The 14,003-nt window shown below is 36.1% G+C and overlaps 1 protein-coding gene across 1 annotated transcript; it reads right to left on the bottom strand.

Annotated features, from left to right (window-relative positions):
• Positions 1 to 6,412: 6,412 nt before the first annotated feature.
• On the bottom strand, positions 6,413 to 10,374 carry LOC128508520 (SLAM family member 7-like). Its single transcript, XM_053479856.1, has 5 exons — positions 10,083 to 10,374; positions 9,064 to 9,369; positions 8,693 to 8,974; positions 7,466 to 7,619; positions 6,413 to 6,542 (listed from the first exon to the last, which is right to left on the bottom strand). The coding sequence occupies exons 1-5, from the start codon at positions 10,153 to 10,155 to the stop codon at positions 6,479 to 6,481; spliced, it is 879 nt and encodes a 292-aa protein (XP_053335831.1). The 5' UTR covers positions 10,156 to 10,374; the 3' UTR covers positions 6,413 to 6,478.
• Between the last annotated feature and the right edge of the window lie 3,629 nt (positions 10,375 to 14,003).

Raw genomic sequence — 14,003 nt, 5'->3', positions numbered from 1 at the left:
AACCTGCTGTTGTCATTATAGACAGAACCTCATATACTGTACTTCCCTGCATGAAGAGAGAGAGAGAGAGAGAGAGAGAGAGAGAGAGAGAGAGAGAGAGATTAATGTATTTATCTAAGAGTGTGTAGATGTTTAAAAAGCTGTGAGAGTCAGACATGGCGTATCTGAGTTCAGTAATGTTTAAATCCACTCACATAGCAGTCACAAGATCTTTAACCACATCGATGTGCTCAGTGTAGGGCTTTATTTTAATAACAATATTAAAAGATAATTTATTACATGTTTGTTTGTTTGTTTTATTAAAAAACTGTGATTCTGGGTTTATGTAAAGAAAAAGACCAACAAACTGTCTTCAGATAAAAGTTTGTCTTATTGGTCTGATTAAAATCTAATTAGCAGCTTTCAGTTCTGCTGGTTTCTATTCCGTCACTGCACATAAACTGGATGATAAACTGCTGATGTCATCACAGACTCAACCATGTCTCCTTTCCTGTTTGGAAAAAAATGGTGAGAGAGAGAGAGAGAGAGAGAGAGAGAGAGAGATCAGTGCATTTATCTGAGAGTAAGAGTGAGACTTCTCATTAGATATCACTACACTACACTATAATGTGTACACTACACTGTAGATGTTTATAAAGCTGTGAGAGTCAGACATGGTGTACGTGAGCTCATTAACATTAGAATCATCTCAGACCACAACATTCACAAGATCTCTAACCACACTGACATCCTCAGAGCTGTGAAACCCAACTGCAACACATCACACCATACTCAAGGGTTTAATTTTAATTTATGTTGACAGTAAAATGTTTGTCAGTTTATTAGTCATGAATTGTTTTTTAAATAACTCTCTCAGTATTTTATTTGCCTTTCTGTTACAGATGAGCAGCAAATATATTTTATAGATTGATAATGAGAGACTGACAGACTCACAGATCAGAAAACGATGTAGAGGATGTAAGTAAGAAAAATAAGAAACAATCTAATGTAGAAATTTGTTTGTTTTTTCAAATACATAAATACATTCCTAAATAATAAGATCATTTGAAAATCATTTGCAGTAATGCAGATCTGAGCACTGTAAACCCCCCCCCCCCCCCCCCGCAAAAAAGATAAAAATTAGACAAATATTGTACCTGCTTTCTATACAGTGACTGGTTTTATTTAGTTTCCTTTTCCACAGACACACACACACGGTCATTACTGCCCCTGCTAACAGCACAGTGCATATGACAGTAACAGACACACTGCTCTGAGGAGGACCAACATCAGCTCCTGTAAAATCAGCACAATGTTACAACTGCAAAATAGTAGGAATACAAAATCAACTGTGCTTTTGGAAATGTTTCATACACATTGCTGAACTTGTTGTTATTTATATGCACACGTAATAGAGACATTTTATGTGCCTTTAATTATACATTGTAAAAAACATTGTTGTGAGTTGAGCATAAATGTATTTAGTCCAGTGTAAATTAGCCTTTATACAGTAGATTAAATAATGTATAAATGTATCTAAATTTAGCTAACAATGATATGATTTTTGACACGAGTTAAAAATGTGTGTTTTATATCAGATTGATCTAACAGATATTGGGTGAACAAGTTCCTACAGTTGTGTGTAGAATACATACATTTAATAAAAAAGTTATTTTTATTACTTAATGATCATCATGTCGTCTCGTACCTGTGTTCAGAGAGCAGTAGTGTGTGATGATTGTGGTTGTCTTGTCACTAACTGGGTTGGAAGCCACACAGCTAAAGGTTCTCTCTCTGTAATTGTTTGTCTTCTTTATTTCTAGATGAAGATTCAGTGTGATGTCGGATGTGTCGCTGCTGCTGGTCTGGTTTAATAAAACAACGTCTTCATATAAAGACAGCTTCAGTCCTCTGACGTTCCTCACAGAACACAGGAATGAACAGAACTCTGAAGTATTGGAGGTTGTGTTCATCACCTGAGGAGCTGAAACTCTCTCCTTACAGAAACATCAGGAACAATATAATGAGTTAAGAGTTTAAAGTTCTTTATTGTTTATGTCTAAAATCTGTGAAGAACAGACTCACCGTACACCTCCAACTGATAATCCTGTTTTCCCTTCTGCTCTTTAGTGCTCTGCACTGTGTAAAGTCCTGAATCATCTGTTCTCAGGTCTGAGAGAGTGAAGAACCCACTCTGACTGACCCACTGAAGACGATTCACAAACTTCTCGCTCAGCTCTGTGTCACTCTGTTTATTAAACACCTGTCCAACTGCAATTGCTTTATACATTATACTGCCAGAAACAGGGACACTGATGGGGAATGTAACAGAGTCTCCTACAGCACCGATCACATCCTGAACTGAAGATTCACCAGCAGAGCTGAAGATCTCTGAGAGAGGAAACAGAACTGAGTTTATATACAATAGGAAACTGATTAAATTTTTATTCTGAGCTAAGAATCTACAGATATGTTTAAAAGCAAAAAACCCTTAACAGCTTGTGAAAAAAAAATTTCTTCTATTATTTACTTTACTATACTTTTTACCCTGAAAAAGAAACATTTCCCTCCATTAAATTACTGGATACTGTATAATAATAATAATAATAATAATAATAATAATAAACAACAGACATAATTTAAATCTATACCTGATAGTAAGAGGAATAGGAGACTCAGGTTGTGATGGTGAATGCGTGTCCTCATGCTGCTGTATTGACTTCATTCCACAGCAGTGATGTGACTGGTGAAGTGAATGATAAACTCAAATGATTCACTCACTGCTAACAGAATAAACCTCCTGCATAAACACAACTCTTTCACTCAGACCCATCAGACTTCTCTAACACTTAACAACTCTTTAAATGAAATTAAATTACCATTAAACAATGGTTATAATTATAATTTACCACTGGATGTTGACTTTCGTTTTAATTTAATTTTATTAACCTTGCAATAATTGGAGGTTTGTGTATAATAATAAAATATTTTCTAATATTTTTCTATTTTAAATGTTTTTTTCTGATAATAAAAAAATGCTTTTTCCATAATAATTTGAGTTTTCTAGTAATCAGTTTTGCATATGCATTCCTTATATGTAGCTGCACTATGCTTTAATAAACCTGTGTTATTGATGTTAACTTGCCACATACATTTTGACAGAATACTTTTAAGTGTATTTTAAGTTTGGAGTTCAATGTACAGTAAGATTGAAATTAATTGAGCTTAAGTGGTATTTGATGAAATAAAACATATATAAAGAAATCCTGGTAATGATAATAATGAACTGTTGCTTCGACTGAGTTACACACAAGTTTAGGCAACTATGTACGGACAAACCACAAACTGTTGTGGGTTTCCTTTGAAATGCACAGGAAGAGCCGATGTGTACGATGTTTTGTTCAGCTCAAGTTGTTTATAAAAATACTACAACACTTCTTCATTTCATTTAAACAGTGAAATAGGGGTTAAAACATTGCAGCTGTTTGTACTGTAAATTAAACATAAAGGTATATATTACTGAGTATAAAACTTTCATACTTTCATTCAACTTTCAAGACAAGAGTTTAAACACAGATGCAAATGAGTTATATAAAGATAATAGTGTATATAATAATAATAATAATAATAATAATAATAATAATAATAATAATAATAATGGGGGACTAACTGAGGATGTGTTGGGAAATTTTTATTTATTTATTTATTTTTATACACTATCATTATAGGATTCAAAAACACAGAGTTCCCACAACTTTCATTGATGGAAAAGGGTTTATTAAAAAAAAAAAAAAAAGATTCTTAGTCTTGCGTATTACAATCAACATTTTTTTAAAAGTTTTACATTTTTTACATAACCCTATATTATATCAAAGCATTGTTCTCTTTCATTCATTTCATATATACACTATAAATATATTTATATATTTTTTTGTTAATATAAAAAATAAGTTTTTACTCTGTGTTCCATATTACAAATCACAAGACCTTTATATTTATTGCAGTTTGTCTTTGTTCAGGCCAGTCTTGTTGCTTTTTTATAAGAAGAATATACATTTACAGTAATTATACGAGATAAGAAATGAACAAAAGAACAAAATCATTTTTGTGAAAAACAAATTTACAATTTATGTTACATTTACAGCTTCACAGGTAATTTATATAGCAAAACAGGCTAACCGTACTACACACACTCACCAGAGGTACTACACCAAGCTCTGCCTTTTTCTTCTGAATCTTATTTACCTTGTACTTTATGTCTCTATACACATTTAATTACAGATAACAGAAAAAAAAATAAAACCATAATGAAGCTTTACTGTTTCTGTGTCAAATAATTGCTGGTTGGGACTAAATGTGAGAGCAGAGAAGAGAATAGAATGGTCAAAGAAATCATTTGAGGCAATCAATTGCATTCATTGTTTTAACGTTTGATACCCAATTTTTAAAGACAAGATAATTTCAGTTATTGCTGAAATCATGACTCTTCTGTAAACATATAATTAAAATTAATTGCCTACTGTTTTGTTGCTTGCTGAACGTTGTATGAATGTAGAGTTGAATAATTACTATAAGCAAATGTGTCCACAATAAGTTTAAATTCTGAATTAAACATGAAAGACTGAAATATTGTAATTAAAATCGTGCTGGATCATTAGTGGGTGATTATGTAAATTAACATGGAAATGTAAAAGAATTGCATAATATATTTTCATTTGTATTATAAATCTAAAAAACAGAGTTGTTATGAATTGTGTATGATGTGTATATTCAATGTTTCTAAAGCTATAGTATTCAAACCTTTATTGGTCTGGTAATAATCTGATAAGCAGTCTTCAGTTCTGGTGTTTTCTGTTCCACTGCTGCGGTCACTGCACACACACACACACACACACACACACACACACACACACACACACACACACACACACACACACACACACACACACAAAAACACACCTGGTGATAAACTGCTGTCATCAAAGACTGAACCTCATATAGTTCTCTATTTGGAGAGAAAGAGAGAGAGAGAGAGAGAGAGAGATCAGTGCATTTCTGGGAGTAAGGGGGGCACTAATTATTAGATGTCACAATCCACTACAGTACACATTTATACACATGATTAAATCAGTATATGAATGAGATACGTAGAAGAAATCAAATTATGTAAATGTTTCATACACAGAGCTAAAACTCATCATCTAAGCCCATTTTGGAGGAATTATTATTATTATTATTATTATTATTATTATTATTATTATAAAAAATAGTGTTGCGGCTGCATAAATTTAACTAGTAAATAATTGATGAATTTAAAATGTTAAAATCATTTAACCTTTCATTACTTGTTGATAAAGTCTTCCATGAAGAAAAACAGAAAGAAATAAAAAAGCTAATGTAAAGTGACGCCCCCATCATGTGACACTCCAGCATGTGAACCTGACTGTGGTGTGTTGTGATGGTTACAGGCGCGTCGATTAAAAGTTTGGAAATTATTAATAATGAATTATATAATCAGTGTTATTGACAGTGAATAAAACAATGTGTAGTGCGACATTCGTGCTCTATAATACACAACAATGCCTTTTATCAAGCTATCATCACATCACACAGCTCAGATAGTCAACAGACTGGCAAATTCTAGAAAGAACTGATGTAGAATGAAGTAGAGTTTATTAATAAGTTAATTAATTATACATGTTTATTACTGTAATCCAGACATTCTGTGTTCATTCATGGAGATATAGATATTTGCTAAATTAAATCCTTTTAGGATAATGCATTAAAATATGTTACAATTACAATGACTTCAATGTGCAAAATCTACTTTTTACTAATTTTTACTTTACATAATATTTACAATATCAGCTCATAATCATGTGCATTTGAAAAGTTTCCTTTTTTTCTAGTTTTTTTCTCTTTCTTTGCTTCACAACTGTGTGATCACCTCACAGTTACACATCTTTTACTATCTGAAAACAATTTAATTAGAAATGATTAGTTGCTAAGTTTCATTTTAATAATCTGTATTATATTTATATTAAACATGTCTCTGCACAGCCCTGATGTTAAGAACATGCTTGCTATAAATACAATTTAAAATAAAAAAAGACAGTCGAATGTAGATTTATCTTAGATAAAGTGTCCGCGACAATTATTGGAACATTATTGGAAAAATTCCATGTTTTTCTAAAGTAGCTTAATCTCACCTTGTAAAATTAGAAAAATCCAACTTGAATTTATTAAGAAAAATAAATTACTTATTTAGGACATAATTATTGTTATTTATGTTTAATATTTAATTCTTTTTAGAATTAAATATGAAACATACATATGTAGGTTGAGAAAAACAAGATTCTGTTTAGCATTTAATTCAAGGAAAAAGTAGACTTTTATACACATTCTTAATTAAAATGACACACAGTTACACCAGTGGGCCCAGTTTTCATGATCTCGCCTCGGGCCTCACAACCCCACAGACTGGCACCGCCTGCTGCAGTCACGGCACACACACCTGGTGATAAACCACTGATGTCATCACAGACAGAACCTCATGTGCTTTCCTGTTTGGAAAAAGAAAAATAGAGAGAGATATCGGTTTATTTATCTGAGAGTAAGAGTGACACTTAATAAAGTCCACTATAATACACTGTAGAATAAAAGTCCATTTGCCCTGATTGGTTGAGCTGCCATTCAGGAGAAAAATAAAATAAGATAATAATTACTACTGTTGTGGTTGCATAATTTTCAGGAGCCCATACTGTAATTGCTAAAGGTAAAATTTTGATGTTATTCAAACATGTATTATTTTTTAACAGGCCAGCCTTTTGTAAAGAAAAAAAAAAGAAAAAAGTAAAAAAAAAAAGTAATGTAAAGCGATGTCCTGATCGTGTGACACTACAGCATCTGAACTTGGGTTCTTACCTGAGGGTGACAGGTTAGTCTTTTAAAGGTATGGAAGTTGGATTTACTTGAATTTCCTTTATAAAAATACTTTTTTTAAACACTTTTTAATTGACTTTAATCTACTTTTAAATCTTTACATAGTGTATACAATATCAGCAATTTTTACAATTTTTGATCCAAAACTTTCCCCTACAGTCTGAATGTAAGTCACAGCTTCTGCTTCCTGTAACAAGTAAAGTTAAATGCAACTTTATGCAAATTATGCAAAAGTCACTTTATATTTTTTGTAGACATTTAGATGGGTCTCAGGTCTGCGTACAAACAAAAAACACAAGAAAAACATTTTCTGTTCTTTGTCCTGCTTCCATTTTAATGATTGATGTTTATTAGATTTTCTGCCTATTGTGACCATGGGTAATTTTTCCTAAACATTTTAACTAATCTTTCCACTAATAAATAATTAACAGTGCCAATAAAATGTATAAATAAATCCTTAAATAAGAAACCTGAAATGAACTGAAATGTAAAGGTAAATTTCACTGCTTTATTTCTCTCTTAAAGCTCATAATCAGATAAATACCTGCTTTCTGTACACTGACTGGATTGATGTAGTTTCCTTTTCCACAAACACACATTTGTCCACACATACATCATGATCATTGACCCTAATAACAGCACGGTGCATATGACAGGAACGAACACATGGGTTCGATGAGGATCAACATCAACAGCTCCTGTAAAAAAAACAGCAATGATCATTTTTACATCACAAATGAGGAGGAATACAAAATCACATGTATAATGTCTGGCTTGTTTTCACATTTCCACATGCAGGATAACAGAAGCATGACATGTGGCAGCGTGTGGAGAAATCTAAAGCTAATTATTTTATTATTTATATTTCATTATATCTGTTACTCCATTACTTCTTTCTATTATTTTATTTATCCTTTATGCTAATAAATAACAGTTATAATTAAATGTGTACCTGACAGTAAAGAACAGGAGACTCATGACATGTTTCCAGGCCTCTAAAGCCAGTCTCACACTGTATAATGTGACTTTTATATTTGACACAAAAACAGAATGTAGAAGATTTGTTATGAGTTGAGCTGGTGTGTTCATGTTCATTTAGACACTGCAGTGTGAATTGGCCTTTATAAAGTAATTTACAACTTTTTAACTTTTGCATCATTATTTTTAATCATCCACTCAGTTTCAACTAAAGTTTATTTCTCCATGCATTAAAAATCTTTAAAGTGTTTTGAATCAGTTATATCTAACAGATACTGGGTTCTTGGAGTTTACTTTAACTTTATCATCTATAAATAATAACAAATAATAATATCTTACAGGAAGAATTGCTCTAAAAGTTATGAATAGCATTTGTTCAGTATGGGTGAGTCATCTCACTGATTTGCACTGAGGGTTTACTTTAACCAGTCAGGCTTTACATTATAGTAACATGACATTATATACAGTATAACCTGCAGACTTTAATGCTGTGTGTCTTGAAGTTTCTTTTGACTATTTCTGTTTATTATCACCTGATAATTACTGAACATGACTAATATCTTTAAACAGGAAGTGGTTTGTGAAAAGAGTAATACCCAACGGTCCTCATATGAGGTTCTTACACACACACACACAGTGTGTGTCTGTGTGATACAAATACAGTATCATGTTTATATTAATATACTCATTTTAAGTATTAAGTATTACACTTAATATTTTCCTATAGCAGTTTTACACAGTGTAATGACCTCATAACAGACAGTGTTGTGTATTTTGCAGTCTCGTCTCGTACCTGTGTTCAGAGAGCAGTAGTGTGTGATGTTTATTGAGGTTGTCTTGTCACTGACTGGGTTGGAAGCCACACAGCTGAAGGTGTGATTGTTCGTCTTCTTTATTTCTAGATGAAGATTCAGTGTGATGTCGGATGTGTCGCTGCTGCTGGTGTGGTTTAATAAAACACCGTCTTCATATAAAGACAGCTTCAGTCCTTTGATGTTCCTCACAGAACACAGGAATGAACAGAACTCCGAAGAACTGAAGGCTGAGTTCATCACCTGAGGAGCTGAAACTCTCTCTGTACAGAAACATCAGGAACAATATAATAAGTTAAGAATTTAAAGTTGTTTATTGTTTATGTCTAAAATCTGTGAAGAACAGACTCACCGTACACCTCCAACTGATAATCCTGTTTTCCCTTCTGCTCTTTAGTGCTCTGCACTGTGTAAAGTCCTGAATCATCTGTTCTCAGGTCTGAGAGAGTGAAGAACCCACTCTGACTGACCCACTGAAGACGATTCACAAACTTCTGACTCAGCTCTGTGTCACTCTGTTTATTAAACACCAGTCCAACTGTGTCGCCTTTATAATTTATATAACCAGTAACAGGGACACTGATGGGGAATGTAACAGAGTCTCCTACAGCACCGATCAGATCCTGAACTGAAGATTCACCAGCAGAGCTGAAGATCACTGAGAGAGGAAACAGAACTGAGAGTCTCGTGTTAGAGTCATAACAAATCACATAAAAAATTACAATGGACTGATCAATTGCTATAAATTATTCAAATATATTAAAACCACCTCTGCCCTGTTCACACACTCCTGTCTCTACTTCACTCTGTCACAGTTATACATTACAGTAACTTCCTCTGTTTATAAATGATCCTAATTAACACTGTGTTTTCTGAGACAGACAAAAGTATCAACATGTTATCAGCTGCGTTTCCTTTTTATTAATTCTTACTTTCTTTTTTAATCATTTATTATAAAAAAAACATTTTATTTAAAAAAACTTGTTTTTTCCAGGCATTAAACATAAGAAATATAAACAGTATAAATCTGTATAATGATCAGTTATAATCAGTTATATAAGTTATATTAGAATTAGTTATAATTGTCAGTGCATTTAGCAGTGCGTCTTTTATACATTTAATAAACCATTTTTTTCTTCTGTAAAATGATAATTAAGCGTAACAATGAAATACATTGATACAATGATTCAGAGCAGGAATCTGTAGATGTGTTTGGAATTAAAATCTCTCAACAACTCAATTGCTCTCAAAAGCACATTGTTATTTATTTTTTATTTAATTATATCTGTTACCCTGTAAAGAGGAACGCTTCCCTTTTTCATTTAGTTAGCCTGTATGCTAATAAACACCAGACATTATTAAAATGTGTACCTGATAGTAAAAGGAACAGGAGACTCAGGCTGTGATGGTGAAAGCGTGTCCTCATGCTGCTGTATGATCTCATCTTTATTTAGTCAGCGGTGATGTGACTGGTGAAGTGAAACTTAAAGACTCGTTCAAATGATTCACTCACTGATAACAGAATAAACCTCCTGCATAAACTCTCTCTCTCTCTCTCTCTCTCTCTCTCTCTCAGGTCCATCAGACTTCTCTTTTGAACAGCTGTTTAAATTAAATGAAACTCCCCTTAATCATTTGTGTATCTTTATAATTTACCACTGGATTCATTAACTTTTATTAACTTTTTCCCCTTGTAATAATGGAAGGTTTTAGTATAATAATAATATTTTACACTAGACACCCTTATACAGAGCGACTTACATTTTTAAGGGCCTCGCTCAAGGGCCCAACAGGGACAATTTAGTGTTTGTGGGGTTTAAACCTGTGACCCTCCGAACCATAGGAATAATAATAATACTTCCAAACCATACTGTTAATAATAATAGAATATTTTCTAATAAAAGAATGCTATTCCTATAATAATTGAAGTTTTCTGTAGTAATCAGTTCCTCATGTGCTTCACCAGCACTATGCTTTTATAAACCCGTGTTAATGGTGTAAATGTGCCACATACAATTTGACAGAATATTTTTAAGTCTACTTTAGGTGTTGCTAATGATAACCCAGTGATCAGTGCACAGTATAAACTCTTGCTCCAACTGACTTACACACAGTTTTATGTAACTATTTAGGAAGAAAACCACAAACTGTTGTGGGTTTCCTTTAAACTGTACAGGAAGAGCCGATGTGTGTGAACCTTCTGTCCAGCTCGAGCTGTTTATAAAAACAACCTCATGTTGCTGTATGCTCTCGACTTCATTTGATTAGCAGTGACGTGACTGGTGTAGGACAAGTGAACCTGAAACTTAAGGCCTCGTTTATCTTCCCCTCACATGATTCACACACTGCTGTCAGAATAAACCTAAACAGAACTCTTTCAGACAGATCCGTCGGACTTCTCTGGTAACAAAATATAAACACACACACACACACACACACACACACACACACACACACACACACACACACATCATGGTTGAACACTTTACCAAATTACTTTCTTCAGCTCTCATGAGGATTGGAGGTGCAGTACCACACTTTGACACCAGGTGGCAGTAGGTTAGATGCTTTGAATGAAATTCTAACCAGAGCAATGAGATTTTTTTTAAAGCAGTCCAACATACACACATGGTTGAACATTTTACCAAATTAATTTCTTTAGCTCAATGACAAATTAGTTTTTTTTAAAGCAGTGTTAATGAATAACGACTAAGCCACCATGCTGCCATATTCCTGATGTGTGCTTTCTTATGTTGCTTCACTACAATTTGTGCTTAATGCATAAACTCCAACTAAAATCTCTGCAATACCTGAATGATTTATTTACAAACTGCTCAAAACCACCAGCAGGAATAATGATGATTTTCCTACATATGTTATATATATATATATATAGCCGTTAGCCGGCAAAGCGACCTGCCGCTGCGCGAGGCTGAGCACGCTGAGCCCATATTGGCGGTACATCACGGCGGAAGAGCCGAGCGACCGCCCGCAGCTCAGTGGCGCTCGGTTCGTGAAGTCGCGGCTAGGCAACGAGCAACTTTCCGACGTTGCGCGGCGAGGCCGAGGCACGGGACAGCGTACACCAGCAGCCGCTAAACTAGCGCCGGGAGGACGCTTGGGAAGCCGCGCTGGGCTTCGCGTCGACTGTGTGCTGGATGGCGTCTTACTGTGGGCGCTCGTGGAGCGCCGTCGCGACGTAGAACCCTCGACGCTGAACGTTCTTCCTGTGCAGTTCTCCAGGCTCTCCTGCGGTCATCGGCCGTCTTGGCCGGCGTGCAGCCGAGTTACTGTGTCACCCGCAGTGGCTCCGCTGGTCTCACAGCTGAACTGTGAACCGCTCATCGCCAGGCAGAAGGGCCCCACCCAGCGCTCGCGGGCACCGCTGCAAGACTTTTGGGTGGGGGCACCTATGGGGCGAATGGGCGTGGACACTCACAGCCAAGGGCAAAATTTTGCTGCTGGCGAGCAGGTGTGGGTGTGTTCCTCCGGAAGGAGGAGGAGGGGGCTCTCGGCCGGGAGTGTGTCTCACTGGGTGGGCCCCTGTACGGTAATAGCTCGGCTCTCCGATGTCATCTACCGGGTGCGGTTGGCACGGCGGGTACGGGTTTTGCTCCACCGGGACCGTCTTGCGCCTTACCAGCCGCACGCCGGGGAAACATCGAACTCTGTGGAGGCCGGACCGCCTCAGGACTATGTTCGCGTTCATCCCTCACCTGCCAAATGACGCCGGCGTTCCCACCGCCAGCGCCGACCGCCTCCACGCCTCTGAAACAAAGTTTGTCATGGTGACCAGGGACGGTCACAGCTCGGGTGGGGGCAGTGTGGCGTGGGCGGGGCGGCGGCTGACGACCAGCATGCCTTGTGGGGATGTTCACCATGATGGGGAAAGGTGTTTGGGTTGGTGGCTTCGGCCCTGTTTGTGTGTGTGGGGGTGTGACGTGTGAAATGTGCTCTGGTTCAGGCTGAAGCTGAATTGGATGTAGGCTCCTGAGTGAAGGTGCTGCTCATGCCATACCTGCTGTGTGCCTATTAAAGTACTCCCAGCCATTGCATTGGGCAGCAAATAAGCTCACTCGTCTCTCCAGCATTCTTTCCGGCGTAAAAACGCTACAATATATATATATATATATATATATATATATATATATATATCCTGTTTGTGGCTTTCTGCTCCACGGCCGTTACAGTACTTGCCATCTGGGGGCCCCGTGGGCCACTGCACATTAAACTAATAATACATTTATCACATTTTTCTTTATGTTGTGATTCAGAATATAATGTGCAGGGAGTCCAATGAATTCATGTGATTTAAATTAAAAGTTATTATATGGATATGAAGCTTTACTCACTTTTTTTAACACACTGCTATTACAAGTTCAAGTTCAAGTAGGCTTTATTGTCATTACAACCATATACAGTTAGTACACAGTGAAACGAAACAATGTTCCCCCAGGACCAAGGTGCTACAGTACATGCAACATAAATTTTCGACATAAATTAAGAGACACTAAACTAGCTAACCAAGAGGCCTAGTTAGCTGGCTAGCAAAGACAGGACAAAAAGACCTAATATAAATTACAACATAAATTAAAAAAAACTAACTAGCTAAGTATAACATTTTTACAGACAACATAAAGTGCACGTGCAAATGTGCAAACAAGAGCAACAACAAAGTGACAGTGCGCAACCACGACATAACAGAACATAAAATATAGTGTTGAGGTAGTGGGGAAACATAAACATTCCTTAACACAGCAGCAAGAATTGAGGAATTAGTGCAAAAATTAGTCCAGTAATGATCATTGTGCAAGAGATAAACAGTGAAGCATTTACAGGTTGGTGTGTACGATAGTTTGGTGGTGTAGGTCAGTGTGACCTGTTACCTTGTGTTGATTGGTCAGTCTAGTCCCAATATTTTGAGGTAGTTGAGTTAAGCTGTGTGATAATGTTTGTGTGTGTGTGTGTGTGTGTGTGTGTGTGTTTGTGTTTATCAGTCCAGACCCTTGTTTTTTGAGGAGACGGATGGCTTGTGGAAAAAAGCTGTTGCACAGTCTGGATGTGTGTGCCCAAATGCTTCGGTACCTTTTTCCAGATGGCAGGAGTGTGAAGTGTGTGTGAGAGGGGTGTGTCCGATCAGCCACAATGCTGGTGGCTTTGCGGATGCAGCGTGTGGTGTAGATGTCTTCAATAGAGGCGAGAGAGACCCCAATGATCTTCTCCGCTGTCCTCACTATCCGCTGTAGGGTTTTGTGGTCCGATATGGCACAATTCCCAAACCAGACAGTGATG

Source organism: Clarias gariepinus, chromosome 20 (genome assembly GCF_024256425.1).
Source record: "Clarias gariepinus isolate MV-2021 ecotype Netherlands chromosome 20, CGAR_prim_01v2, whole genome shotgun sequence".
NCBI classification, from domain to species: Eukaryota; Metazoa; Chordata; class Actinopteri; order Siluriformes; family Clariidae; genus Clarias; species Clarias gariepinus.
The sequence above is the reverse complement of the archived record's forward strand: the minus strand, read 5'-3'. Positions and strand labels throughout refer to the sequence as shown.